At 53.4% G+C, this 22,607-nt stretch overlaps 9 protein-coding genes across 9 annotated transcripts; 6 read left to right on the top strand and 3 right to left on the bottom strand.

The window, feature by feature from the left end:
- Nucleotides 1-584: 584 nt before the first annotated feature.
- On the top strand, nucleotides 585-1,539 carry RHO25_004364 (uncharacterized protein; the record flags this gene model as incomplete). Its single annotated transcript, XM_023595283.2, has 2 exons — nucleotides 585-976; nucleotides 1,032-1,539. The coding sequence occupies 2 exons, from the start codon at nucleotides 585-587 to the stop codon at nucleotides 1,537-1,539; spliced, it is 900 nt and encodes a 299-aa protein (XP_023457219.2).
- An 840-nt stretch (nucleotides 1,540-2,379) lies between these two features.
- Nucleotides 2,380-4,215, top strand: RHO25_004363 (uncharacterized protein; the record flags this gene model as incomplete). Its single annotated transcript, XM_023595282.2, has 1 exon — nucleotides 2,380-4,215. One exon carries the CDS (start codon nucleotides 2,380-2,382, stop codon nucleotides 4,213-4,215), a length of 1,836 nt encoding a protein of 611 aa, XP_023457994.1.
- A 456-nt stretch (nucleotides 4,216-4,671) lies between these two features.
- On the bottom strand, nucleotides 4,672-6,921 carry RHO25_004362 (uncharacterized protein; the record flags this gene model as incomplete). The annotated part of the gene is made up of 1 exon (XM_023595281.2): nucleotides 4,672-6,921. One exon carries the CDS (start codon nucleotides 6,919-6,921, stop codon nucleotides 4,672-4,674), a length of 2,250 nt encoding a protein of 749 aa, XP_023457995.1.
- Nucleotides 6,922-7,645: 724 nt separating this feature from the next.
- Nucleotides 7,646-9,607, top strand: RHO25_004361 (uncharacterized protein; the record flags this gene model as incomplete). Its single annotated transcript, XM_023595280.2, has 6 exons — nucleotides 7,646-8,019; nucleotides 8,066-8,295; nucleotides 8,509-8,685; nucleotides 8,746-8,924; nucleotides 8,974-9,299; nucleotides 9,502-9,607. The coding sequence occupies 6 exons, from the start codon at nucleotides 7,646-7,648 to the stop codon at nucleotides 9,605-9,607; spliced, it is 1,392 nt and encodes a 463-aa protein (XP_023457987.1).
- Nucleotides 9,608-9,685: 78 nt separating this feature from the next.
- RHO25_004360 (uncharacterized protein) lies at nucleotides 9,686-9,967 on the top strand (the record flags this gene model as incomplete). Its single annotated transcript, XM_065602551.1, has 1 exon — nucleotides 9,686-9,967. One exon carries the CDS (start codon nucleotides 9,686-9,688, stop codon nucleotides 9,965-9,967), a length of 282 nt encoding a protein of 93 aa, XP_065458623.1.
- Nucleotides 9,968-10,235: 268 nt separating this feature from the next.
- RHO25_004359 (uncharacterized protein) lies at nucleotides 10,236-12,182 on the bottom strand (the record flags this gene model as incomplete). The annotated part of the gene is made up of 8 exons (XM_023595279.2): nucleotides 10,236-10,438; nucleotides 10,506-11,193; nucleotides 11,247-11,310; nucleotides 11,371-11,420; nucleotides 11,495-11,544; nucleotides 11,600-11,665; nucleotides 11,756-11,811; nucleotides 12,091-12,182. 8 exons carry the CDS (start codon nucleotides 12,180-12,182, stop codon nucleotides 10,236-10,238), a joined length of 1,269 nt encoding a protein of 422 aa, XP_023457989.2.
- A 675-nt stretch (nucleotides 12,183-12,857) lies between these two features.
- On the bottom strand, nucleotides 12,858-15,931 carry RHO25_004358 (uncharacterized protein; the record flags this gene model as incomplete). The annotated part of the gene is made up of 6 exons (XM_023595277.1): nucleotides 12,858-13,216; nucleotides 13,266-13,360; nucleotides 13,408-14,659; nucleotides 14,714-15,269; nucleotides 15,332-15,384; nucleotides 15,433-15,931. 6 exons carry the CDS (start codon nucleotides 15,929-15,931, stop codon nucleotides 12,858-12,860), a joined length of 2,814 nt encoding a protein of 937 aa, XP_023457985.1.
- Nucleotides 15,932-16,956: 1,025 nt separating this feature from the next.
- On the top strand, nucleotides 16,957-19,175 carry RHO25_004357 (uncharacterized protein; the record flags this gene model as incomplete). The annotated part of the gene is made up of 4 exons (XM_023595276.2): nucleotides 16,957-17,108; nucleotides 17,158-17,680; nucleotides 17,732-18,269; nucleotides 18,361-19,175. 4 exons carry the CDS (start codon nucleotides 16,957-16,959, stop codon nucleotides 19,173-19,175), a joined length of 2,028 nt encoding a protein of 675 aa, XP_023457986.1.
- Nucleotides 19,176-19,833: 658 nt separating this feature from the next.
- Nucleotides 19,834-22,054, top strand: RHO25_004356 (uncharacterized protein; the record flags this gene model as incomplete). Its single annotated transcript, XM_023595275.2, has 4 exons — nucleotides 19,834-19,917; nucleotides 19,971-20,051; nucleotides 20,118-20,575; nucleotides 20,632-22,054. The coding sequence occupies 4 exons, from the start codon at nucleotides 19,834-19,836 to the stop codon at nucleotides 22,052-22,054; spliced, it is 2,046 nt and encodes a 681-aa protein (XP_023457992.1).
- Between the last annotated feature and the right edge of the window lie 553 nt (nucleotides 22,055-22,607).

Raw genomic sequence — 22,607 nt, 5'->3', positions numbered from 1 at the left:
CAACACCAACGTCCTGTGATACGTCACGAGGAGCAAAGACCCATCGAGTCCACCGCGCGCCCGGCCCTTTTTTTGCTACTGCCTGCTGACGACCAACTATCGACGACCATTCTCCGGAACGAGGCGAACTAAGCTTACCGACCAAGGCCGTATCGAGTGGGTGGCTGCCACTGAGCCTGCCTTTCGTTCACAGTTATACCAGCCTCGGATCACCGACTGGCTGGAACCGCATCGTCGGGCTACTGTCACTCGATAGAACTGCAACACTATCGACACCGTGTCCCATCTCACATCTCCTCACATCACGCCAGATCACTTCCATACCCGTGGACAAGCTGGCCTCGAAGCCAGCGAGGGCCGCCAACGTGGATATCTCGTCGCTGCTGGAGCGGCCAAAAGCAGCATCCTCTCCAGGCAATGCTAGCAACAGCTCCAAGGCATCGACAAGTAGCAGAGCCCGAGACGATAACCCAGGCTCTGCTCACACTTCAACAATCACGAGTGCAACGACTCCAGCACCTCATCCAGCACCACCCGTCGAATACCAGCGTCAAGTGCCCCAGGCGTTTCCACCAATGCAGACCATGCATTATCCGCCGCAGCAGTACCCACCGGGACCGCCTCACTACCACCCAGTAGCAAATTACTCGCCCTATCCTCCAACATCAATGCCAGATCCAAGACTTGGCCTATCTATACCCATTTCTCACGTTGCAGGACCAAGTAACAAGCGTCTGGCGCCTCCACATCCTCATCCTTCCGAGACACCCGCGAAGAAGAAGCAGTCCAAGTGGACTGCTGACGAAGACCGTTCGATAATCGAACTGAGGGGCAATGGCATGAAATGGGAAGACATTTCGAAGCATTTGCCCGGTCGTAGCGCCATCAGTTGCCGTCTTCGCTTTCAAAACTATCTCGAGCGACGATCGGAATGGGACGAGGAGAAGAAGAACAAACTCGCTCGTCTATACGAGAGGTGGGTCGCCGGTCACCACGACCAGCCAATGCTCAACACTAATCTGTATGTCTAGATTCAAGAAGGATATGTGGGAGAAGATCTCAAAGGAGATGCAACTGCCATGGCGAGCGGCCGAAGCGATGCACTGGCAGATCGGCGAAGTCGAAATGGCACAAAGAGCGAATGTCCCGGTCTTTCACTTGGCAGGACAGCAAGGCTCAGGAGCCGCACAAGCAGGTCCTGGATCAGAGGGTCGTGCCAGCACATCACCTTCGTCCGGTGGCGGTGCAGCACTGCCCGGCATGGGATATTCCCACACGCACAATCACTCTCTGCCTCAGATCCCGCAATCGCTTTCGCATCCCGTCTCACCGGTACAGTCAAGGCTCCGAAGCAACAGCGACGACGCCGCAGCTCACGCTGCATTGCGACACAGAGCGGACAGCGCAAGATCCGTCGCAGCTTCAGGACCGATGGGAAGAGGAGCCCTGCCTTCGATTCACGATGTCACGGGTCCGCCGCCCAACCAGATACGTTACACTCTGCCACCGGTTCCCACGACCGAGACACTGCGGCGGTGAAGAGGGTTTCCTTTTAAGTTACCAGCATCTGCATAGCGTGCTTTTTCGGGTTTTCTTATGCGCAGCATTCAGCAAGCCAGCGGTTCCTGGTATGAGCTCACGACCAAATCTAACGCCATTGACGCCAACGCTATAGACATCAGACACGACGACCACATCTCAGGGAGATGCATGACTCAAACGCAACGGCCTGGAGGGAGTGACGAAAGAGCACGGCTCATTTGTACCATAGAAAGTTTTGACTTGACGACTGATGAAACGGGAGGAAATGAATTGGGTGTAGAGTATTAGCAGACAAGTGCAGCTAGATTTTAGCAGCATGATGAGCGAAGCAACAGAAATAATGAAGACGGGCGTGTTGCCAATGAGTTGACTTTGCCAGTTGAGTTTGTGACAGTCGACGTTGAGATACAGTTCCCGTGTCGCGTGAGTGCATCCGAGACAGTTGCAGCTGTGCGTCCATGCGGTACGCTGCGACGATTGGGAAAGTTGTCTCTGACTTGCAGGAGGCAAGACACGCAGCAGCTTTGCCTGGCAGGGAATAGGCGGGGCTTGGCGTGACATGGGGTATCCACTCGCGCAGAGGCACAGTCAGCAAAGCTATTGCCAGGCGTGAGATTGTGTTTTTGGTGAAATCTTGATGAGACGCCGGCCAACGCTGCCCTTGCCCTGTCCATGTGTGAGACTCCGCTTCTTCTGCCCACGCGGCCATGACACTTTGACACTGCCATTGCTGCTGCTGCGCCCTCCCTCGAGCAGCACGTGCCCGCAGAGCACCGTAGACGGCGCGTGAACGGAGTGTCAGAGAATTGACGCGACATCGCCCAGCCAGCCAGCCCGATGGCTTCTTCCGACGCGGACTCGCTGGGGGACAGCCTGCTGGCCTGGGTCAGATCATTCGACGATGGGGGCAAGGTGGAGCAGCTGGGCGACCTGAGCGACGGTAAGGTGCTGTGGGGCATCCTCCAGGACGTCGACCCGGCCTACTTCGCTGGCAGCCTGCCAGAGCCGGATATTGAAGCTTCCAGCGACTGGACTCGGAAGTGGCAGAATCTCAAGCACCTCGAGAAGCAGCTTTCGGTTTACTATCGCGATGTTTGCAATGGGCATGACTCTGCTGGCGTGAGCAATGGACCGGATTTGAAGGCCATTGCTGCTGAGTCGTCTATCCCACACCTCGAGAGGCTCATTATGGAGATCATTAGGGCTGCCATGGCTTCGCCTGAGTCGAATCAGAGGATGGGAAAGAGGTTGTTGGGACTGGGCAATGAGCACGCCATGGCAATCGCGTACGAGATTCGAAGCATGCAGGATGCAGAAGCCCCAGATTCGGAGCCGCTGAGCAGGGACGAGTCGGCATATCAGTCGGAGCAGGAGCTGCCCGAGCGAAGGCCTGCTACGGCAGAGAGCAAGCAGAATGGAGGCCTCTTTGGAGACCCAATGCTGGAGAAAGAAGAAGAGCTACTGCAGGCGCAGGCCACGATTGAAAAGCTGCAGGCCAGCCATAAGACCGCACAGCAGCAATTACAAGCGTTGAAGCAAGACAAGGAACAGCTTCAAGAGGCATTCGATGCATACCGATCGGAGATCAACAATCGGGGACGGCCAGCAGGTGCTGAAGATGATCTAAAGAAGCTGCAACGCCAGGCAGACAACGATAGAGCCTACATCGATGAATTAGAAGCGCAGCTGCAGACATCTAAAGAGGCGGTTGACAACTACGAGAGGCAAATACAGCGTTTCAAGGACGAGCAAGAAGCCGGACAGAAGCTACGCGATGATCTCCAAGTACTGCGCGCTGAGAACGAAGATCTGAACCAGAAGGTCAAGGCGAACGAGAATCTCAAGAAGAAGATCCAAGCTTTGCAGGAACAAGAGAAGGCGAATGCTTCGTTGCGGGAAGAGCTCAAGCAGGCGAGTGAGAGGCTAGAGGAGCTTGATCGCCTGAAACAATTCCAGGCCGGCTTGGAAAAGGAGATCATCGAGAAGAAGGGCCTGATCCGGAACCAGGAGTATCAAATCAACGAGCTGACTACGACACGAAAACACGCCGAATACGACGCGCGAGTACTAGCACAAAAGCTCGAAGCTGCTCGAGAACGACAAGAACGCGATCACGAGGTGATCGAAGAACTCCGCAACAAGCTCCAGGAAGCCGGCCCAGAAGACGAAATCGACCACGATCCTCCAGAACCGCCGACAAAAGACTCCGAAGACCCGAAACCCAAACCCACCTCTCGCGAAAACGACCAAACCAAACAATGGGCCGAAAAAGTCGCCCTCCTCGAAAAACAACTCGAAGCCTCCGACCTCCGCCTCAAACAAGCCTCCCAACGCAACGCAACCCTCGAAGACGCAGGCCGTTCCCGTTCTCAAAACGCCGAAGAACAATCCAAAACCGCGCAACAACTCGAAGAACGCGAACAAACAATCGCCGACCTCAGACGAGAATTAGACAATTTACAAAAACAACCGAAAGAAGCTCCGCTTCCGCAGGATATTGCGGCGCTACAGCGCGAGAATCGGTTGATGGCTACTGCGTGGTATGATCTTTCGAATCGGTTGCAGAATAATGGGGTTTCGTTGGGGAGGCGACGGCAGGAGCCGAAGAGTTGGATTGGGAAGCAGAGGGGGATGGTTGGGCCTGGGAGTGGGATTTCTGGTGGCCGACGATAGAGCGAAAGTGCGTTCGCTGTACGGAGTATTGTTCTGCTTTACTCCGGGGTCAGAAGATCAGGTCAGGTCATCAGGTTGTGCATATTTTTTTTGCGTTTTGTGTGGTGTGAATTAGCGAAGATTGACCGCTATATACCCCTGTTTTCTTGGGATGTTCTGCTTATGGGCATGCCCTCTGTTCCCTGAACGTGTTATTGCTTGCTGGTTGTTTTGGATAGATGAATGGCCGGAGAAGGTCGGACTCCTGGGTTGCGTTTGTGTTATCCAAGTGGCTTACTTCTGGGAATGGTGGCATGTCTTTGCCATTCTCGGGGTCTAGTCACTGCCCGCTTTGGCTATGGCAGTTTCTGTAGCTGACGCCTCACTGATAGCAGCAGAGAAGTCTCTTTCATCTCTTGACATCGGACCAGGTACAAGTGTGTACATTTCTCAGATCCGCGACTACATGAGTATATATTACAGCACAGCATCCATAATCTTCTCAAACATCCTCTTCTTCGTCCTTTCCACTTCCCCTTTTGCCACATTCGCAGCGAACTCGAGAGCTTTGCACCGTGCTTTCCAGTCGATGTTTTCTTCGCCGACCTGCCGCGCTCTCGCTGCTGATCGAGCAATGTCAGCCATACTTTCGTCGACCCAGCCGTTCTTATCCAACTTATGTATAGCCTCGATACTCTTTCGCATCATCATATCATGTACCGTTTCGGTGGGGCCGTCCATAGCAGCCGCTCGTCCCGCAAGAGAAAGCCCTTTCATTTCGAAGGCACCTACACAGCCTCCCATACTTGCATGCCACTGTAGATCGAAGACTTCTCGTATTCCTTCCATAGCGCCCTCGTCGGTTACTATCTCTTCGTACCCTTCGTGGTCTGTGCGAAAGCGGGTCACTGTAACACGTTTCCCATGCCCGGCAGCAGTATTTAATGGGACATTCGCTTGGTCACCCACACCCAGCCATGTGGCAGCGCTCAGTCTGGCGATATCGTCTCGTGGGTTAGCTTCTGTCCTGGGCACATTGATTCGATCTAGCATGGAGTCCGCAAGGCGCTTGGCCTCATCACCGCTGAAGCGTTGTCGTCTGCCATGTATTTCGGCACGAAGGAGGTCACTAGTCAAGACGCGCTTCAGTGCCTCAAATGAGAAGCCTGGAACAGGTCTGTCTGCGATAAGTGGTGTTCGTGCAGATCTTTCTGTCGCGAGCTGCATATCAGCAGATGCCTGAGCCAGGAACGCACGATGCGGGTCGTCCGAGTCGCTTCTGGTCTCCAGCTCTTTTGCTTCACCGTTCACTTGCAAAGCAGGCGGTGTAGCTAGACGGACTGGAGCACCTGTATGTGGCGGCACTTGCAGAGACAGCCGTCCTGGTCTACTTCCAGGATGTGGAACAAATTCATAGGACGATGCTTGTGGCGATTGAGGTTGTGAGGTCGGTTGTCTCGTGCTTGGATCAGGAGGTGATCCTTGAGGTTGGCTTATTCCTCTCGTGTTGTTGGGGTCTACAGGAAAGGTTCCAAATGGCCCATCCTGCACATTGCGACTGGCTGGAGGACGACCTCGTGGTTTCGCTCCAGGCGCGTTTGACGACGGCCAGGCACTAGACACCGCAGGCCCGTGCTTCCTTCGCTTGCGAGCTGAAGGTGTTACTGCTGATCGCGGTTCCTGTTCAAATGCAGCATCGATATGTGCAGACATTGATGTTGGTACGGCGCTGAACGGGTGCGGCGTGCTCGGCGTCTGCGAGTGTCCCAGCTGCCATCGTAGACTCGATGATGCTGCATGGGGGGCAGAAGGCTTTGCTGACCACGGCGCAAAGGTCTGCGGCGTCACTGCAGAGGCTATGGCCCATGGATCTTGTTGGCCACCTGGGTGAGCGCTGAAGGGAACCGCAGAGTAAGGGTCGGATTGCTGCTTGTTGCTGGAGTCTGCCGCAGCAGTATCACTGGCGCCAGTCTCGGAGTTCCTGCGTCGTCCTCGTTTGGGTCTGAATGATGGATCGAGTGCTCTGACGGCCAAGTCCTCCTCCGCAACGACACCGTCCCTGCCACTGGCAGGGTATGGGTCATTCGGCGGAGGTAGGTCTGTGAAGTACGGGTGTTGCTTTCCGAATAGGTATTCGAAAAATGCATCAATATGCATGGCCCTCATCCATCGCTTCAGACGCACGGTGTACTGCTGGACCTTTTGCACAGATTGGCCTTTTGAAGTGTCCGGTGCTTCTACACCGAGGTCCAGTGCAAGTTGGTTCCATGTTTTGATCTCCTTATGCTCGAGCTTTCGAATGAGCACAAACAGATCCCAAGTGTTGAAGTCTTTCCCGTCGCTCTTCGGTGGACCTTCAAAGCCGGACCTGAGAGCGGTCGTGTCCACATCTGTTGGGAAATTCGGATTGCAATAGAGTATGAAGTCTACGAAGGTCTGTGTCAGGTTCTCTGCTGTTACGTCTGTGGACGGCAAAGACCGGTCCATTGGTTTGAAGCCGAACACGCTGTCGCGTCCTGGTGATGCGCTGTGCATGCTGGAAGCCTGTGTCGATCCCGCGAAACCGTTGGGCGAGCTTCTGGCATGATTCCCCGTCGTCGGGTGCAAGTTCTGGTGATCATATATCGTAGAGCCGAATTGTGTCTGGCCAAAGGGCGTCATGCCTGTATTGTCACCAAGTTGATATTGCTGTTCAGCTTCCGCACCGCCGCCATGCTGGCGATACATCCTCTGCGCCGCGCGTTCCACTCGCAGCTCGGTGTCGCTGGGACCAGCCCAAGTCGCAGCAGCGGCCAGCGCAGTGGACGTCCAATGCTCAAGCAGTCGACATCCACACGGCACTCAAGGCACTTTGCTGATGTTGTTGAAAAGGGTCAATTAGTAGGATATTGTCGCTGGAGAATGGAGGTTAAGAGCAAAGAGGGGAAGGTAGTCGGGCTAACTTTGGTTCCCAAGGAGGATCTCCACGTGATATTGCCGCAGTTCCCGAGGTTTTGTGGGTCTGCCAACGGCAAGCTTGGTCAAGCATTGACAAGACATGCGCTTCTGGCGCCACTTCTCAGACATGTTGACTGTGTGCCGGACCAGCACAGCATTGAGGACAGAGCTCGAGACACAAGTGGCTCTTGAGAGCTCACTGTGCAATGGCTTTTCAGGCTCGCCATACTTTGCCGCGCCCGGGGGACTTCAAAACCGTGGCGACCTCGTACTCAAATTCAGCCGGAGTGACTAAAATCCTTATCGCCATTAAGCCCACTGTACTCGAGGGACGATCTCCTACATGCGGTTAGACAGTGCAGAACATCGTCATTGCGTTACAGTCACGACTGTGCCCGTGCTCTGATCGCAGGCACAAAAGTGGAAGGTAGCAGGTAGGGCTTCATACGTTGAGTAGATAAGTAGTTTCCATTGCCCCGTCTGGTGGACGAGGGAGTATCAGGAAATGGCTACCATGCTGTCCAGTGCTTGCATTCTTGGGCTGCTTTTCTCTGCCACCGCGAGTGCCCAATTCGTAACGCCTCCGACAGATCTAACGACCACAGCAGGATACCTCGATATTCCAGTCCGATGGAAGGAAGTGCCTGAAGGCATTTGCGAATTGACACCAGGAGTGAAAAGCTATTCAGGATATGTCGACGTTTTCGAAGATCAGCATGTCTTTTTCTGGTTCTTCGAAAGCCGCAACGGAAGTCCAGAAGAAGCGCCCTTGACAGTCTGGATCAATGGAGGACCAGGATCATCTTCCATGATTGGCCTCTTCCAGGAACTGGGGCCATGCGGTGTGGATGCAGATGGAAATGTCTATACGAATGAGCACGCCTGGAAGTAAGTGTTCTCAAGGTCATACTCAATCACTTCTAAAAATGGTCAGCAATGCCTCGAACATGTTGTTCATCGACCATCCTGCTCAGGTGGGCTTCAGCTACTCGACTCCCGTTTCTGGATATGAGACGAAATCATCACAAGTTGCCCAGCTGCCAAATGCGACCTGCTTCGGTTTTGCTGGAGATACATGCGGAACTTACAGCTACCCAAATTTGACCAACACTGCCAACTCAACTGCTGATGCGGCACCGAGCATGTGGCGCACATTGCAAGGATGTAAGTCGAGTACCTTTTCGTTGGAGATTTGAATCTATCATCCAGAACACTGGACATTCTAGTCTTTGTCAGGTATTGCGGCACCTCAAAAATGTGTCTGCAAGATAGTTGTGCCTCGAGCCTAGGTAACGAGTGAGAGCGCGCACTCTGCTTTGGAAAGGTTGTGTCGTTTGGGGAAATTGTGTTTACTGATACCTCTTGTGCTTTTTCCAGTCATGGGAGCCTTCCCGCAATATTCCAGGAACGAGTTCAATTTTGCAACTGAATCATATGGTGGACATTACGGACCCATATTCAACGCATACATCGAATCTCAAAATGACTTGATCGAGAAGTCCTCGTTGCCAGGAGCGCATCACATCAAGCTGTCGACTCTCTTGATCGGAAATGGTACGCATCGCTCACAGCATAAAGCTTTATTCGTATGCCTTTGGCTGACTTCTTCCAAAGGATGGTACGACCCACTGGTACAGTACGCTGCTTTCTACAATTTCACGGTATTCCCCGGAAACACGTATGATTATGATCCATACAACCAGTCCACCAAAAATCAGTTGTACAACGCAATGTACGGACCTGGCAATTGCTATGACCGGACTCTGGATTGCTATAACAGAGGCATCAACGAGGTATCATAACAGTCTCCTAGAAGCGACTTTTGTCATTGACACCCGCTAGATCTGTTCCGCAGCCGATACCTTCTGTGCCAACGAAGTGGAATCCGTTCTCGACAACGTGGCCAACCGCGACGAATATGATATCCGAGAACTTTCTCCCGATCCATTCCCATATTCTTACTACGTGGACTACCTCAATACGCCAAAAGTACAACAAGCCATCGGCGCATTCGTAAACTTCAGCGAATCCAACAGTGCCGTCGGCAATGCCTTTGGTAGCACAGGCGACGATGATCGAGAATCAGGCACGATCGCCGCAGTCCGCAGCTTAGTAGAAGACGGCATCTACGTCGTTCAATTCGCCGGAGACGCAGATTACAATTGTAAGCTTCTCTTTTCTTCCAACATCACGCATTGCATAGCAAATCAATAACTAATATATGTTTCTCTCCTCCTAGGCAACTGGCTGCAAGTTCATCCTAAAACCTCACCCCAGCTAGACATCTCCCTCATCCTCCGAGAATACCCGTTCTCCTTACACAATAACAACCACCCACATACACTAACACTAACAAATCTCGGCTACCAGCGGCGGCCAAGTCATAGCCGAAAAGGTCAACGCACCAGGTTTCTCTTCCGCAGGCTACGAAAACGTCACGACTTTGGATAACATTGTTCACGGGCAAGTCAAATAATCGGATAATTTCGCTTTTGTGAGGGTGTATGAAAGTGGACATGAAGTTCCCTTTTATCAGCCTGTACTCGCATTAGAAATGTTTGAGCGAGCGATTAATGGTAAAGATATTGCTACTGGGAAGAAACATTGGAAGCAGTATAAGAGTGTTGGACCGGCTGAGAGTACTTATCGAGAGGGTAATGGGACGATGCAGTCTGCGGTTCTGCCGGCGAATGCTACGTATAATACGACGACGAATGCGCCGAATCCGGTTAATGGGACTAATGGGACTGCTGGGATTTCAGCTGGTGCTGCCAGACAAGATATGAAGAAGAAGGCGAAGCGGATGTTCAAGCCTTCGTATCAGAACAGGAGATAGAGTCAAGTGGCATTTGGAGGGAGCAGAGGCAGCAAAAAGGACGAAGATTTGATCGAATCATCACGAGACTATCATTTGTCTGTGTTTGAAAGTTGTCATGCTCATAATCTAGCTGGCTAGTGGCTAGCTACTGTTCATATCCATAAATTGCAATGCCGTTGCATGGCAACAGAAAGGGTGTACACCACACTCCTTACTGTGGTCTGCTCTGTAGGCATGCTTTTGCTTTTTTCGAGAATTTGATCCATCTTCGGGAAGAGGCTTTTGCTTAAGCGTTGCCGTCGACCTTGGCAATGTATGCCAGAAGGTCGATGACACGGCGGGAGTAACCCCACTCGTTGTCGTACCAGGAGACGAGCTTGACGAAGTTCTTGTTGAGGGAGATACCGGCCTTGACGTCGACGATGGAGCTGTTGATGTTGCCGTTGAGATCGCTGGAGACAACGTCGTCGTCGGTGACTGCGAGGACACCTGTTTGAGAGCGTAGTTAGCATGACTGCATTCATTGAAGTTAAAATGTGGTTGTTCCGCTTCTTACCCTTGAGCTCGCCCTCGGAAGCCTTCCTCAGGGCAGCAATGATCTCGTCGTAGCTGGCACCCTTCTCGATGCGGCAGGTCAAGTCGACAACGGAGACGTTGGCAGTTGGCACACGCATGGACATGCCAGTGAGCTTGCCGTTCAAGTCTGGAATGACCTTGCCGACAGCCTTAGCGGCACCAGTCGAAGATGGGATGATGTTCTGGGCCGCGGTACGGCCTCCACGCCAGTCCTTGCCTGATGGACCGTCGACGGTCTTCTGTGTGGCAGTGTAGGAGTGGATGGTGGTCATCAGACCCTCGATCATGGTGAACTCGTTGTGGATGACCTTGGCGAGAGGAGCCAAGCAGTTGGTTGTGCAAGAAGCGTTGGAGATGACTGGAATGTCGGACTTGTACTCGGTGTTGTTCACGCCCATGACGAACATTGGCGCGTCAGCAGATGGAGCGGAAATGACGACTTTCTTTGCGCCGCCCTTGATGTGTGCCTGGGCCTTCTCGGTGGTGGTGAAGACACCAGTGGATTCGACGATGTACTCGGCGCCAGCCTCACCCCATGGAATGGCAGCTGGGTCCTTCTCCATGTAGAAGCGGATCTTCTTGCCGTTGACGATCAGGCCCTGGTTGCCGTCGACCTCGATCTTGCCATCGAAGATACCGTGTGTGGAGTCGTACTTCAGCATGTACGCCTGGAGGACATGTCAGCTCATAGCCGAGCAGCTCTCCATCGAAGACAACTTACAGCGTAGTGTGGCTCAATGAAAGGGTCGTTGACGGCAATGACCTCAACGTCACCGTGCTGGATGCTGCTCCAATGTCAGCTTCCGCCCTGCCTTGCACCGAGGCTGTTTTGGCAAGTCACTCACGCATTGCGGAAGACGATACGTCCGATTCTGCCGAATCCGTTGATACCTGCCTGCGGTGTGTATGAGCATGCGTCCATATTCCTTCTCTTCATGTCCCGCTATCGCGCGTTCTGCAATGACGCACCTTGACGACCATATTTGCGGTGTTTCGAGTTGTGGTGTGTGTTGTGGAAGCTGCGTAGAGTCAGTGTCAGTGTCTCTTTCAATCAATGCATCCAGCGCGACGTACAGTGTTTGGTTGAAGCAGTGGTGAGTGGTTGAGTTGGGGAGAAAATATATGGACGAGGGACGTGGGCTGTTTGGTGGGGCAGAGTAAGCTCGGGCCAGACAAGACTGAACACGGTCGACCGAGCTGTGACGATGCGCTCTTGGCGGAGGTACTTACTATCACAAACGCTCTTTGCGGCTGACGACGATAATGCTGGCACTCGACCGCGCGCCCTGGACGAGTGTTATATATACCGCATGAACGCCAGATGCGCCGACGACGGAGATCCGCGCCCTCAGCCGTGGCCCTCATCCGCTGCGGCGTGCCCCAGACCTCCATTGCAGTCATCCGTGACTGCCCGCATCCGCCCTCATGATCCCTAACACTCCCGGCCTTGCGAGACATAACCTCGCCTAGTGTCCCCAGATTCTGCCTTGGCTACTCTGAACTGCATCATTGCCTGCTGCTGCTGCTTGTCGTTGTTCTTGAACGATCAATCTTCCTCTTCTCACCGCAGTCGGCGGGGAGACGGACGCGGGAGCCCCTCGGACCTTTTGCCGGCCATTCCCCGACGCTGAGCAGCAGATGACAACACGTCCTCCATCGCCTGGCCATGACCAATGGAATCTGCTTGTGCGATGATAGGGTGAAACTCCACGACACATCGTAGACGCAGCCTGCCGCCTCCTCGCACAGAGCAGCCAGTCAGCTCTTCAATGCGAAAAGCATGGGGGAAGTTGGACAAAAAGAAGGGCGAAGCATGGATGCTGTGCCTTGGCCAGAAGAAGTAAGGTCGTTTGCCAAAACCGGTTAGACTATTATTTGAGGAGTCTGGCTCTCGAACTTCAAGATGTGATTCTGAGTGAAGAATTTGCAATGTCTCCAAGACCATTGATGGTTCCAGAAGTACCTCGTGCTCGCAAACAATGATTTGCAAGCAAGGCCGACTACGTCTCCTCTCCAGGCTGTCCTTGCATCTTGTCATGTTTTCGCTCCAATATCAAAACGTGGCGCATTATTGTTGCTCAACCGCACTTGTGCGACCTATGCCCGCCCACTGACTTCGGTGCCCGTTGATACGAGTTGAATACAAGTTCCGAGGCCGCATCACTCAGCTCCGGAAGATGTTTCGACTCTGGGACAAGAGCTGTTGATATTGCTTGAATTGTATTGCTACTGACTGCACTGAGGCTGATGAAAGACCTCTCACATAAACAATGCTGCTCTTCCCCCGTGCACACAAAGTCAACGAATGCCCGGGTATCCACTGCATGTCACACTACTCCTCATCGACCTCCTCGGTCTTCACGCTCGTCTTCTTCTTCTGATTGATTCTGCTTAGTCCTTCTCGAAACGCCTCGAAAGCTGGGACTGCTTGCTCAAGGAAACCCCTGAGCTCGTCGCGCAGTGGCTGTTCGCCTGGGTCTTGCTCGTCCGGATCGATCATGCCGTCGAAATGAGCCCAGATCTCCTCAAGTATCGTTGAAATCTGCTTCTCGAGCTGCTCACTGAGCTGCTCCATCTGGCTCTCGATAGCGGAAGCGATCGCTTCGAAAGCAACGTCGAAAGGACATGCTTCGCCCTTCTGCGTCAGGTAGTCATACATGACTTTTTCCTGACGCTTCACGTAACCGTTGCCTAGGACACTGTTAGTGAATACGCTTTTTGAAGTGAAGAGTGCACATACCTTTATCTGCCTTCAGTTGCGTGTAGACAGGCTGCATCGCAATGACAAAGTGGTGAGTCGGGCTTTCGGATCCCGAAGCGTCCATTCTGATATTTCTGGTAACGTTAGCTCAGTGACTCCATTGCTGCTGGTATCAACTTACTCAAGCTCCTTTCCGAAAACCGCTTGATGATCTCTGCGTGCGTTCTTGACACCGGCGATGTGGCCTTTGAGCAGTTCGTAGAAGCTGTCCATTTCCAGATTGGTGACAGCCGGTTGACTCCTTAGTGCTGGTTCCATCGAACTCAGCTCTTCCACGATCGAATCGACCTGCTTCGTGATCGCCTTCGATTGAAGCTTCTTGATATTGTTCCAGCCAGTGATGAGTGAGAAAGGCGCTTTGCCCCAGAACTCCATGTTCCACGATGTTCTGGGGCAGGTTGAGGTCGAGTGGCTGCCTGAGTTCCTGATGAAAGCCCTTAAAGTGCTCCAGTGGAATCGATGGATCTTCTCAGTCCATTTGGTGCCTGCTTCCGAGACGAACCCTTCGATTTTATCAGTAGACTGGGTTAGCAGCTTGCCTGCCACGAGATCGTGACATTCTTTCCGATATACGTTGAATCTGGTCGGCAGCGACTTTTGCGGCTGCCTCACAAGATCCAGCAGAGCCTCGGCGCCTTGGACATTCTTCCGGATTACCCAAAGCTGTACGCCTTTCAGGAATACTAGGAAATGATGTTGGACATAGTCTTCCAGCGCTGTGAGAAGCGCCGGCGCTGCCAGTGCGAGAACATGTTTTCGAAGGGCTGGTATGCCCGTTTGTTTGGCCGAGAGCTGAAACTTTGTTGCCGTCTCTGCCACACCCTTGAACGAGCTGTAGTGTGCGTTCGAAACACAAAAGATCGTCGGCTTCTTGCCCTGCGGCAGGTGACCTTTCAGCTCACGTTCCAGACCTGAACTGACGAATCTGTTTCGAACTTCCACGAGATTGCAAAGTCTGTCCTGGTCGGCCTTGTCTTTCTGTTTCTCAATGTTCTTGATCGCTTTCTGGACTGCTCGGATCTTCTGCTTACGCTCCTTCGTGGGTGCTCCTCGTTCCCTCCCTTGCAGCCCGCGCTTTGCCTTGCTCAATTGAGACTGCAGATCCCGGCACTTTTGCGCAGACTTGTCGTAAGCAGCAGTGGTTCGCTTCTCGTTTTCGAAATGTTCTGCAAGGTTTGAATTGATCTCGTCCTCGGCCCGGGTGCAGATAATAGCAATGTTGTCCTGAAAGCGTTCTCCGTACTTGGCGTACAGGCTATCCACGGTAGTACTGTTCACAGCACGTCCGATGGGGGCTACTATCCACAGGCCATCGCATTGGCGGATATAAGCATTTGCAGCATTGACCTTGACTGCGTTGGTGTCGCTGATGCCTAGGCGCATAGTCAGCAATCGAAACGTACGGCGAATGAGTAATGCGAACATACCCGGTAGATCTGCAATCGAAGCATATTTTAAAACCCGAGACCTCCGGATTCCAACTCGCACAAACATGACTAGAGGCCACAGGTTTGGCTGAGTTGGACAAGATGTGGCCTGGAGAAGGGGGTCAACTGCTTCTCGAAACGCTCGTGCTGAGCTTGTCTCTCGGCGGACCGTCCGCATAGTGTTCAAGTCCATCTGCACGAACAGCTCCTTGCACCACTTCTGCAGCTTTCGAGCAACCTTACCGGAATCCGCGATAGACTGACCGAGCATTTCTTCTGCGCTTTGTAGAGATGACATTTCTTCTTTGTCACAGAAGAGGGCGTGAAGAGTCTTCACTGCCGTGTCTGCACGACGCTTGTAGAGCTGCCGTGTGTCGTCATCCCAGTCGGCCTGGACCTCCGCGTTATGTCTATAATGTGCAAGGTGTTCTCGGAGCAATGCCTTGGCTGTCTCCTCGTCGTAGTACGTGATCTCAGCTGCGAAATCCTCGCGCTGTCCATCGATAGAGCTGCAGTACTCCATAGCAGTCGCCGTACAACTTTCGCCAGAAGATATCTGCGTAGGATTCGTTAGTTTATGGGATTACGTGGCAGCTTGTCTTGAACCATGAGACATACGGCTTTGGCGATGTTCGGCACATCCACGATTGAATTCAGAAGTGAGCTTTTCCCTGTGACTGTCAGCAACGCCGAGGCACTTGGTGTCCGGACAAGCATACCAGCTCCCGTATCACCAAGCAGAGCTATCCGCATCGGCTGGGGTCGTGGAACCGCCCGCAGCTCTTCTGCTTTGGCTCGGAAGTTTTTCACGTAAGTGCTCTTGCAGGGAAAGCGTCCCACGAGGTCGATAATGTGCTCAACGATGCCTGTGAGTCCATTTTCGATTTCCGAAAAGACTGGATCATAGGCAGGCAGCTTGGGGTATGCTTCCTTTGCTTCACAATAGATCGCATCTGGATCGAGCTCATCCTCTAAGGACATGTCATTCTCGTCGAAATGTTCGTTATCGTCAACGAACAAGTTCTCATCGTCGGCGTTGTCGCCTTCGGAAGCTTCTTGTTCCGAGTCTGTGTCGCTGTTGCTGTCGTGCTTATTAGCGCCTTCGGGAAGCGGCGATCCGCTTTTGTCGTCGTCAGTGCCGCAAGACTCGACACTTTGAGAACGTTTACGCTTGCCCAGGGCATCGTAAGGCGATGGCGAAGCGGCCACTGAAGCCATGGCAGCGGCGCCGCAGTGATGTGGTATCTGCTTAAGTAAGTAAGGTAGGGATGGGTCGGAATGGGGTAGAAGTCAATGTTGTTGAAAGTGTGGAAGGATGTGGTGAGAGAGTGCTTGGATGCACAATGGAAGAATGAGTTCCAATTTGTGCCGTGGAAAGTGAGGCAGTTTGCTCAGCGTGAAAATGTTGAAGGAGTTCAATGTGATCACAATTACCTGAGCATGGACATGGGCATGCACTGTGATGTGAATAGATGCGAGGAGTGAGTGGGAGGCGACACTTTTACACTCGCTGAATCTTGCAGGCACAACTGCAAGGCCTGGGGAAGATCTGGCTGACATCGCAGTAATAGTGCCCAGCGTAGTAGCACTGATTCTAAGACGCAATTGTGGTTGCAAGGTTGATCATGCATTATGCGAGTCGTCCTCGAAATCACTCTCCGGTTCTGGTATGTAGCACAGATACCATGGGCGACTCTGGTCCATCCCATCGCATGTTGTCCCGCGGTGGGTACTCTGCTACGTCTGGACTCTCCTCTTGCTCGGTGACAGCTGCATCTGGTGTACTCGGGATGCATCTGCATGCGATATCGAAATAGCAATAGCCAAGATACAGAAGAGATGCATTAGGCAAGAACAGTGAGAAATGGTGATAGTTTGAAGTTCAGTCAACGACGCGTCAACGCGTGAAGTCAGTTGCTCGCTTGGCGGGTGCGTGCTCACGGCAACTCCTGCGGACTGGAAAGTGCCGCGCAACGAAATCAGGACGACAAATTTGCTGAGCTGGCGAGACACGAACAACATGAATTCCTCACAGGTGTCGCGTGCGGGACCTAGCTGGCACCCTTGCAGTCCGGCGGTATCACCACCCTGCTGCATCTGAAGCTCAGGAATAGGAGGCTCTGAGATCTGTGGCGGATCTCACACAAATGTGGCCACTCGCCGTGAGGGGCCCTCGGCTTGCCAGCTCTCCAGCCGGAAGTCAGCAGAACAGTAAAGATGGCACATACTGCACCGTCTAGGCCATGGACAGCAAGGCCAAGCAAAGGAGATCTCGCAAGGTGTGCGAGAACTGCCACGTACGCAAGCTACGCTGCAATGTCGAGGACATTGGATCACCATGCAGCAATTGCGTAACCTATCGCGCTTCCTGCGTGCTGCGGAAGCGCAAGAACAGGTACGAACCGAATAGTTTCGCGATTGAGCAGTACTCATATCACCCGTAGACGAGAGTCCCTATTATCCGAGCATGCCCGAAGACGCAGCCCACCAGTCTCGGTCGCTCAGGCTTCACCTGCGCATGGTGCCATGGAAGTCCTGGGCCCATTTGCACGAAGCCCTTCAGATGACAGAGACAGCACTGGTCCCATGACAGTGGAGTCCTTCGACTATAATCATATGCTTGATCTTGACGATGTCTTCACATTCACTGGCAATAGCTCAAGTATGCCATTGGCAGCTTCCCACAGCTTCAGTGCCAATGCTCCACCATCACCACATCCTGGTGCCTTCGCCACCTTCGCACACCTCTGCAAAGATGATCTTACCTTCCTGCGCGAACAGGGCTGCCTCGATTTGCCTCAGAAAGGAGTCTTCCGGGAGCTCATGTTGCTATACTTCAAATTCGTTCATCCGAATTTACCCATTGTGCCCCAAGAGCTTTTCTGGTCTCGGTGGCATGGAGATGAGTTTGTGCTGGGGACATTTTCTTTGCTGCTCGTCCGCGCTATGATATACGCAGCATCCGGTGTAAGAGCTCCTCCAATTGCCAAGTCTGTCATTGCCTCTAACAATCGATAGTATGCGAACGCCAGTCTCCTGTCCGCCTTGGGCTTCGAAAACAGACGCGAAGCGAGAAATGCATCGTATCGCAAAGCAAAATTGGTCTTCGACTTCGAGGCAGATCGAGACCCAATCTCCAACGCGCAAAGCTGTCTTCTTCTGACCTACGAGACCAGCACTATGCAGCTGCGCATCAACTCGTCCTGGCTCGCTCATGCAATACGCTTTGCGAGAATGGCTCGGGCAGAGTCGTATTATCGGTACCAGACCAGTGACAACCAAGGAGCAAAGTTACTGAAGCGGCTTTGGTGGGGAATTGTCTTCCGCGACAGAATACTGTCTCTGGGTTTGCGGAGAAAATTGCAAGTCGAGATCGATCCTACTTGGGAGGATGCCCATGGTCGACTCAAGGAGGAATATGCACTCTCTGCCGCTGACTTCGACTCAGAGCTAGGCGTGTCGCCCGTGCACAGTCTCGAAACTCAGCTTCGTTTGGCGCAATTGGTCAACCTCACTTGCCATCTGATGCCCGGTCTGAGCGGAGCCCTCGGTATTTGTAAGTGCGAGGTGATTTTGGTCATGCCTGTCCCTATCTCTGCAACTCCAGCATCTCTGAGTGTTTCGCTTTGCTAATAGATGTCTTCTAGTGTACCATCATGAGAGCTTAGACGATCGACTGGAAGCTGCTTCGCGCTCTCTGGTCTCAAGTATCAACAACTTACACCGAGCCGTTGCAGAATTAGGACGGTGGCAAGAGAGTGCCCTGCAAATCTTCCCGTCCCCCATTAGTCTGGACGATAGCGATGTCGATGAAGCGATCTCAATCTACGCCAACATGCTTTTCGTATACCAAGCGTCGGCAGTGTTCGCGCTGCAAAGTCAGCTCATCTTCATCCACGAGCTGGTACCGGCTTCAAGATCACTCATCGATGAAGACACTATTGAAGAGTCCGTAGAGGCACTGGAAGATGCCAACGCCGATATCATGCGACGCATCAAAGAGTTGATTCAAACACGACTACTGGACTCGTTACCTGTCAGTATAGTCCCGTTGGTGGGCCCTCCCCTACTGCTTCAGGCGATCAATTTGGCTGCGGTACGTGGTACGCATTTGGAGGCCACAGAAAGTCGGAAGCTGGATATCTTCACGCGCACACTCGAGAGCTGTCGAGAACGCTTCCGAGGCAGCGAGTTCGTTTTTGACCTTCTGATGAACATGATTGGTTATGCCCAAGATGACGAGAAGTTCATGAGTGCCATGTCAAACTGGCGCCGGAGCTCTAAAGATGTTGACTATTCGACTTCTGGCCACACGAGGATAAAGCTGGACTGGAGTAATCTGGTATGTCAAAGGCCGAAGCTCTTCTTGCGCCTCATGGTACATATGGATCTTGCCTTTTGCACGGGACACCCGCCGGATGAGTCAGATCTTCCTGAGGGACTGCGGAAGCAAGCAGCATGATTCACGGTCAATGGCAGACCGTCTCCAGTCTCAGAAAGCTCGCCAGTGTCAAAAGTGAGTAGACAGGCAGACCCGTCATATTCGGGGAAATGAGGGCGCTAGATTGATCGCGACTGCACAATAGACTCGAGTCCTATTGTGGCGGTCGCAGTTGCCTCATTGTCGATAGGTGATATTGTCCCTGGTGCCTTCCGCAGCCCTACATCAACCCCTTGCCCTCCTCCACGTTCTCCCTCGTGCCGCCCTTGCACTTCCACTTCTGCTTCAACACCGACACCGAAACCATCTTAGTACACCGCAGACCTGTGAGCCTCAACACGCTATCGGCGCTCCTTCTCGGCCAGGCAGGCGCATTCACCCCAGCAAACTGTGGCGCTCTTGGCATCGACGCAGCTGTCGCCTTCCTTATTTGAGCAGCTCCCCCGTCGCGGTCACCACCACCTGTGCGACAACGACATCAACATCGGCATCGACAACGAAGCCGCTCCAGCTTCCGCCAACATCAATCAACAACACTCTTGCGCGCCCGTCGCACGCGCAAGTCTTCGACATCTTAAGGGGGTCGCGCAGCAGCTTCACGCTCCTAAAGCGTCGAGTCGTGTCAACACTTGTCGCGCGACACTTCAGTGGTCCCTTGAACTTCATCGAATACACCAGTATGGAGTGGACCGGTTCTCCCACCAAGAAGATGTCCGCATCCTTCACCATCTTTGACGAGAACGCTCGCAACACCCCCGAGCAGGTTCGCGCGACCCTTCACGCACGCGTCAAACTTTAACTAATGTTTGTCTGTAGTTCGCCTTGAAGCGCACGGCCAGCGCGATGCCGTTGCCACTAACAACATCGCGCTTCGCGAACAGGGGTCCTCCTCCACAGGTGCGCGCACTCTATTTCGTCTGATCTTCCTCCATCTTCTCCATTACTAATCGGACTCGCCAGCAGTTCAACATGGCTCACCACGACTCGCCTGCTGTCGTTGCAGAGCTCATGGCCAAGGTCAAGGCCCGCCAGGAGATGCACTCCCGCCAGAAGCGCGAAGTCGAGGACAGCGAGAACCGCAGCACCTCGCCGACCAATACTGACCCGTACTCCAACACGCCTCCAACCGGCCAGAACTCCGACGAGGAGCAAGCTGACAACGAAGTCTACCGCCTGAAGCGCGAGCTTGATCTCGCCAACGAGCGTATGGCACAGATGAACCTACAGCTCACCCAGTCACGTCTGGCCCAGCACACAATGGAGGAGGCCATTGGCTCCCCGTTCCCAACCGCACAGCATCTTGCTGCCAACATCCCCGGCCACAGCATGCTGCCGTCGGTCAATGGTCTTTCACAGGCCACTGACTTCAGTCGCGCTACGACTCCGTTCGAGAATGGCAACATCAGCTTGCAGCACCAGTCGTAGGTCTCCCACTGTCACGCGAGGCATGTTGTGACATCTGACTGACTTCAATTAGCTTTGACGGCATGCCAATGCAGGCGTTTTCACGCCAACAGCCTGGTTACAATAACCGTGCTGGCTACATGCCTTCCATCACTCCGGTCTCATACTCACAGCCGCAATACGGCCCCAGCGCCGGTGGCATCGCCCACCCGCAACCCATCGGTACGAGACTCTCCCCAACAGCGGCTGAATTCGGCGTCGGTCGCGGTCAGTGGAACGGACAGCAGTCTCATGGCCCATCATATCTGAACACCACAGAGCCGCTCAACTACCGTCGCCTTCTTGAGCGCAACATGAGCTGCAACTGGAAGTATATCGTCGATAAGATCGTCTGCAGCAATGACCAGCAGGCTTCCATCTTCCTGCAGCAGAAGCTCAAAGTCGGCACATCTGAGGCAAAGTTTGAGATCGTCCAAGCCATCATCGACCAGGCCTACCCACTCATGGTCAACCGCTTCGGCAACTTCCTTGTTCAGCGCTGCTTCGAGCACGGCACGCCCGAGCAGGTCATTCAGATCGCTCAGGCCATTCGTGGCAATACCCTCAACCTCAGCATGGATGCTTTCGGCTGCCACGTCGTTCAGAAGGCTTTCGACTGCGTTCCTGAGGAGTACAAGGCAATCATGGTCCACGAGCTCCTTCGCCGCATTCCCGAGACAGTGATCCACCGCTACGCCTGTCACGTCTGGCAGAAGCTCTTCGAGCTCCGCTGGAGCGACTCACCACCTCAGATCATGAAGTATGTCAACGAAGCCCTACGTGGCATGTGGCACGAGGTGGCTCTTGGCGAGACCGGCAGTCTCGTGGTCCAGAACATCTTCGAGAACTGTCTGGAAGAAGACAAGCGTCCATGCATCAACGAAGTGCTGGCTAGCATTGACGTTGTCGCTCATGGCCAATTTGGAAACTGGTGCATCCAGCACATCTGCGAACACGGCGCCATTCCTGACCGCACTCGCGCTATCGACCACGTCATTCGCTTCGCCAGCGAATACAGCATGGATCAATTCGCTTCGAAGGTCGTCGAGAAGTGTCTCAAGATTGGCGGCAACGAGTTCCTCGACCGCTACCTTGACCGCATCTGCGAGGCTCGCCCGGATCGCCCACGTATGCCTCTCATCGACATTGCTGGCGACCAGTTCGGCAACTACCTCATCCAGTACATTCTGAGCAGCGCCGAGCCACAGCGCCGCGAGATCGTTGCCGCTCAGATCCGCAAGCACATGGTCTCCCTTCGCGGCTCCAAGTACGGCTCACGTGTTGCGATGCTCTGCTGCAACCCAGCTGTCACCACCCGTCCTGGCCCGCCAGCTGGTCTCCTCATGAGCCGCGGCAATGGAGCTTTCGGCCAAGGCAGCTTCGGCCATGACTTGTCACGTCCTTTCCCGAGTGAGCGTGGCTTCGGCGGCCGTGGATCTTACGGAGGCTATCGCTAGGCTCTTTCACATTTGTTGACATCTGCGGAGACATACAACCTTCGCCAAGGCTGATCCTGACACCAAGGATTTGCTGCCATACGATCGTCCATCTACGCTGCCACACTGGCTCGCTTGTTCTGCTCGCTTCTACACCAAAGCTACCTTGGGGATCTTTCGGCCCTCTTGTGCTTTTTGATCCGAGGCTGTCTAGCAATGCCGTCACCATTGATACATCGATCATTGGCAGCTCTTTACCTAACAGCGGGCGTTGCTGGTCGGGCTTGCACATCATGCTTGCATCTTAGCCTTTGAATGTACTGGCGATGTTTTCCGTTGTTTCAAAAAGGAGGTAATCGAGGTTGCTTGCACATGGGTGCCGCAGAGTTTCGATATCTTACGCGCGCGATATGGAATGTTTCAGGCTGTAATATTAGTGCTTAGTCGCTAGGTGCCACAAAAGTTGAGTAAATCGAATATGGAAGTGTCTTCATCGCAACCCACTACGTCCATCCCATTGAATATGAATTCCCATCGACGCCTCCAATAATCTTGTAGCAGGGAGTCCATACAT

The sequence above is a fragment of the Cercospora beticola genome, chromosome 3, assembly GCF_033473495.1.
Source record: "Cercospora beticola chromosome 3, complete sequence".
NCBI lineage: Eukaryota > Fungi > Ascomycota > Dothideomycetes > Mycosphaerellales > Mycosphaerellaceae > Cercospora > Cercospora beticola.
This window is presented reverse-complemented; position numbering and strand designations above follow the sequence as displayed.